Here is a 5,592-nt window from a genome sequence, read left to right on the forward strand (position 1 = left end):
CTTATTGGATAGATGAAGTAGCCTATCTGAAAGACTGTGAACATTTATTTGGACTCAACTGAAGTTTTTGATAATTCAGCTTTTAAAAGTTACTTAAAAATCTTTATTTTCCTCTCTTTCTCTGGAAAGATCTGGAGATCAAAGTGAATCTCACAACAAAACACAACCACAGCTTATAAAATCAATACTGCAGTTGATACCCATTAGGAAAAAACAAACCAACTGATATTAAAGAAGGGCAGCTTTATCTGTGCTAAGGGCATCTATCTATATGTCCCAATATTGAGAATTCACCAGTTGTATGCCTAACATATTAACTGGTATGAAACAAAGTTTCAGTAGAGCCTGAAAGCATATGAGAAAGGAGAAACCTCTCTCCTGCAATCAATCTTCTTAAATGCAATTAATTTTCTTCTGGTCTTTCCTTTGACAGAAAGGGACGAAGGCTCCTCAGGCAGCAGGAAAGATTCACACAGATTTTGAAAAGGGATTCATTATGGCTGAAGTAATGAAATATGAAGACTTTAAAGAAGAAGGTTCAGAAACAGCTGTCAAGGTGAGCTCCCCATATTTTCCGGTGCCCCTCCCCCATACACACCATTTTCCCATTTCAAGACTCTTCTTTCATTGGGAAGAAGTCTCTGGTGGTAAGTGAATCTGACAGTTACCTCTAATAATAGACCACAGATGTACTGTCATTTTATACTGGGAAAAGAATTAAAATACAGTAGTTTAACTAACAGAGATGTGACAATTTTAGTAACTGAAATATGACAGCTAACAGACCAAATGTCAACATTACGAGCAAGAGTTATAACCAAGTTTCACATAGGTTTATAATATTAACCATCTAATCTTAATATTTTAGACCATGGTGATATTTTTGTAACATTTAAAAATATTTTGACTCTTTAGAAAATTGGCTATTTTTAATGTGATGGCTAGCTTTCAGATTACTTTAACCTCCCCCTTCCTGCCCTCCTCCCCCATCTATTTCTATTGACAAGAAGTACATTTGTTTTGAAGTCAGCAGTGAAGGCATTACATTACAACTGTGTATCAAATTTCTAATGCAAATGTCTAAGGAAATATGTTATTACTGAAATATAATAATTTTTGTTAGTAGTATCCTATCATAGACTACAGTAGGCATGATTAAAATTTTAACATTTGCTATGTTCAGCAGTTAATTTTATGACAAAATGTGCAGGCTTCCTCTTCTTAAGTATAAGACGAACTGCAGATACCATGCATAAAGTAAACACTGTGATGCAGTAGATATCAAGATTTTATAGTGCCCACAGTAATTGTATGTAGCCTCTACTGTATAATAGATAGTTTCCTGGCTATTATTTACGGAATAGGTTATAAGCTAATTAAATGAAAAACTTTTTTCTTGTATTGATACTTTGTAATTTTTTTTCTTGTGCTGTACACGTTCATGAAGATGAGGCATTTTATCTGCGTTCTCAACACTAGAGGGCAGAGACTGATTGGGTGCCCAAAGTTGTGCCCTTATTACTTCTGATAAATTAAATCTGATTTGCAGTTATTAAACATGGAGTAAAATTATACATGGCAAATAAATGTAGTAAGAAGAGCTGTATTTCTTTGTAATGCTATTTCAGTCTTCGCAGTTTTTGTTTTTATTATAAGGAAGTAAAATTTCCCTTTATTTCACATAGACTTGGTGAGTGTTGCATTTTAAAAAGGTTAGTTAGGTTTAACACACCACAGTATTTGAAGGTTCCTACTATAATGAGTTAAAGAATTTAAAAGGCTCTGCCTCATTTTTTGCTATTTGATAGTTTGAAAGCTATACAAAACTGATTTCAGATTCCTCTTATTCTCAGTAGTATCACTAAGGAAGATGATACTGAGCAGCAGGGCTTTTATAGGTCTGTTTGAACCCCAGGAAGTGAGGGGGGAGGGGAAATCCCAGTATAATTGGTTCATTGTGGCATGTGAACGATCTTGTGAAAAGGGAAGTAGAGTTTATAGTTGTACAGCTAAACCACAGTGTAAATAAATCAAATATTCCTTAGTCAGAAAACTTGTTTACGTAGCTGGGACTCAAATTATGCCAACAGTAGTTGCTGAAATACACATATGAGTATCCAGCATAAGAGCTATGTCATCTTAGTAGATATTGTGATCTTCAGTAAGTATTTTTCTGGTAAGTTTTGATTTTGATGTTTTCTCCTAATGTAAGAATCCAGAAATTAGAACTTTTTCTGTGCTCCAACTGTAAATCATAATTAAATAGATTTTGTTATGAACAAATTTTAATATGTCTATAGAGCACAAATATTTACATTTGCTTATACAAACTTTTTAAAAGCCTAGTAAAAGGAATTCCTTGCTTTTATAAAAATTTATATTACATAGGCTTCTTAAATATAAATTGAAAAACGCTGTCTCAGGCTGTAGACCATATTAATTAACTTATATTGCTGTTAAATTTCAAAATTAAACTTGGGAGCTTTTGGATTCAGTTAAAATAACAATGGTATTTGGAGTTGCTTATTTTGTATGTTATCAAGTTGATAAATTTTTTTTAAGTTTGATTTTGTGTGTGTGTGTAACACCACTACAGCATAACTAATTTAATGCCAGTGCTGTGAACTATATACTGAATAGCTCTGTGTGGGCTTTGTAGTCTACAAGGATATCACATTATTAGCAATCATATCTGCTTAGGCAAAGCTGGCTTCTACAGATGGCTGCTTTCAAGTGCAAATGAACTGGTTAGACGTGTCTTGTTTAATACATACTCAAGATTCACAAATGGGTATTGATTTTTTCAACCAGTGTTTCTGATAGCAATGGAAATGGATTAAATGGTCTCTAGAGAATTTAAAGGAACACTGTCACTGTTAATTGTAAACTAGTAACAGAAATACATAAATGTATATTAGTATGTCAAAATGTATTTAATGAAAGAAGACTATATCACTTTATGACAGAATGTAGTGGTGTCCTAGAAAACCTGAACTGGTGCTGCTTTGTGTAGACTAGGTTATTCTGTAAATATTTGTGAATAATGCATCTCTCCTTTCTCCACTTGAAAAGTATGTGTATTTATCTGTAAAAAGTCTACATACATGTGCATGCAGCTTACGCTTGCTGATGATTTTTTGCAGCAGATTGTTTTATTAGTGTTTATGCTACCAATTAGTCTAATTACTCTTGACTTAGAGCATTATTAGTATCTTCAAAGGGAAGAACTACTAATATTACTTGAGAGCAAACCTTGTATAGTCTCAGAAAATTTCCAGAAAAAGAAGTCAACATTTTAAAGATCTTATTTTGGTATTAATAGACATGTCATATGGGATAAAGTCAATTACTGTAGCATTAAGTGTTTGTTGTATAGGCTCTTGCATCTGAGAGATTTACCGGAGGTTAAAGTCACTGGTCCTCCCATTTAAATTTGGAATGACAGCTACAAGATCATTGAGCTTCTAGATTTCTACACACCAACATGGGAAATGTGGTGTTTTGCAAAGGAGGGTTTTGTGGCAGAAAAGTACCTAAAGTAATTATGTACCATTAATCTGACCTGTTCTGCTGTAATTAAGGTCATTAGTTAACAGCTTTTCTACAGTGGTATCTTAGCATGCCACCACTGTGGTAGGTCATTGAGAATATTGACACAGCGAAGTCTTGCATGGAAGCAGTTTTCCTTGCAGGAAAACTCTTCAAAACAGGAAGAGTACTGAGCTACAGGAGTGGGTCTCAATTTTTCCATGTTGTAGATCACTTCTTAAAAGTAAATGTTCATGTAGGCCTCCTTAACACCCAGCCTCACAATGTTGATCTCACACCTTCCCTGTAGTCCTTATAATACTTGCCTTAATAAAAACAAACCAACTTAGGACAGCATTGAAGAGAGAAGAAAATTATCTCACACTTCCGTGCAGGGAGGTACCAATGTGTAGTAGCATCCACACCTATTGTGTATCTGCTCTGTTTTTTCTCCCAAAGTGTAGGACTTTACATTTGAGTTCCGAATATCCTGTCATTGCCTCCAGCCTGCTCATTCAGCCCTGTTCTAAACTCAGCAGCCCACCTTGCTGGTCCCTTCTGTCCTTTTGTGGGCTTGCTGTCCTCCTAACTTTTGTGTCACTGGTAAATTTGATTAGTTAAATTTACTCCAAACAAATACCTAACAAAAAGACTGAGACTTTTTATTTTGTGTTTCTCAGTCCTTCTTGTCCTGTGCAGAAGCACAGAAGGAAGCTGTCCTTGAAGAGTACTGCATGCCCAATTATAACTTTCTGACATGGTGGGATGATCTTTGTTTTGACTGTGTGTGCTTCTTCATTGATTATAGCAGCTCAGCAGACCGTCTGGAAGTGGTCAACAAGACCAGTATGGGAGCTGTGTAGTTAGGATACAAATCATTTTGCTTGTCTTTCTAGCAGTAAAGTCTTAGATTGCTATCATTAGTATTTACACTTGAGGACATTTTGGAGGTGGGAATAAAAAGCCTAAGAACTAAAAGAAAATGGTGTTTTATCCATTTTGTTCTAATAAGTCACTGGTGTTTACAGACACATCAGAAATGTACCATTAGCATCATGTAATAAAGCTTCATGATACCGGTCTAATCATATTTATGTGCCATCAGTTTTATGGAGAGGAAATTATGGTTATCTTTGTATGTAAAATCCAGTTCTGCCCAAATCAAGAAGTCATTACAAGAATCAAACTCTGAATTTGAGATAATGGTATTTTTATTTTAAACAAAAATAATAATTTTAAATCTGGGTTTTTAATAAAAACTTAATTTTAAAGTAATAACCTGTTTTTCTCCTGTCTTTTCCATTTACAGAGCGCTGGGAAATACAGACGACAAGGCAGAAATTACATAGTTGAGGATGGCGATATTATCTTCTTTAAATTTAATACACCTCAGCAATCCAAGAAGAAATGAATATTAGATGTTGCTCATTGTTCACAATAAACTGTGCTACTTCAAAAAGCATATGAATTTTTATTTAGACAGAATATCTAAAAACAGAAAGCATACAGTGTATACCTAGGGGAAAAATCTCCCCCCTTCCCAATGAAATTACTCGTTTGTTTTGAATTAAAATATGGCACCCCCAGTGAACATACAAGTTCACTAAATGTGAACAGCTTTGCATTTTAAATGATTAAGACCCTACTCCAAATTGTAGAAGCTTTTCAGGAACCATATTACTCTCATGATACTTCATTAATCTCCATCATGTATGCCAAGCCTGACACGTTTGACAGTGAGGACAATGTGGCTTGCTCCTTTTTGAATCTACAGATAATGCATGTTTTACAGTACTCCAGATGTCTACACTCAATAAAACATTTGACAAAACCAGCCTTGGTGTGTTTGGGGATGTCTGTATTGACTGACTGTGGTGTGCTGAATGCGATATGGCACCTGGTGGATGCTGATTACAGAATTTAAAGACATGTGTATGATACAGTAACCGGCAGCGTGGGGCAGCTGCAATTGTATCTTAAAAGTGAGTCTTTCATGGGACTCAGAAGATTAGGATGCCAATGATTTGTCTCAAAGTTAATGAATTTGTAGATGGACATTCACTG

The 5,592-nt window shown here is 34.9% G+C and overlaps 1 protein-coding gene across 4 annotated transcripts in view; it reads left to right on the plus strand.

Annotated features, from left to right (window-relative positions):
- The window catches only part of OLA1 (Obg like ATPase 1), a 172,719-nt gene extending 167,357 nt beyond the window's left edge, over positions 1–5,362 (plus strand). For all 4 annotated transcript variants that reach the window (XM_039494385.1, XM_039494384.1, XM_039494386.1 and 1 more), the window contains 2 exons: positions 434–556; positions 4,838–5,362. In XM_039494385.1, the coding sequence (XP_039350319.1) occupies positions 434–556; positions 4,838–4,939 (225 nt within the window). In that variant the 3' untranslated portion in view covers positions 4,940–5,362. The remainder of the gene's footprint in view (positions 1–433; positions 557–4,837) is intronic.
- The last annotated feature ends 230 nt before the right edge of the window (positions 5,363–5,592 follow it).

Source organism: Mauremys reevesii, linkage group 11 (assembly GCF_016161935.1).
Source record: "Mauremys reevesii isolate NIE-2019 linkage group 11, ASM1616193v1, whole genome shotgun sequence".
NCBI classification, from domain to species: Eukaryota; Metazoa; Chordata; order Testudines; family Geoemydidae; genus Mauremys; species Mauremys reevesii.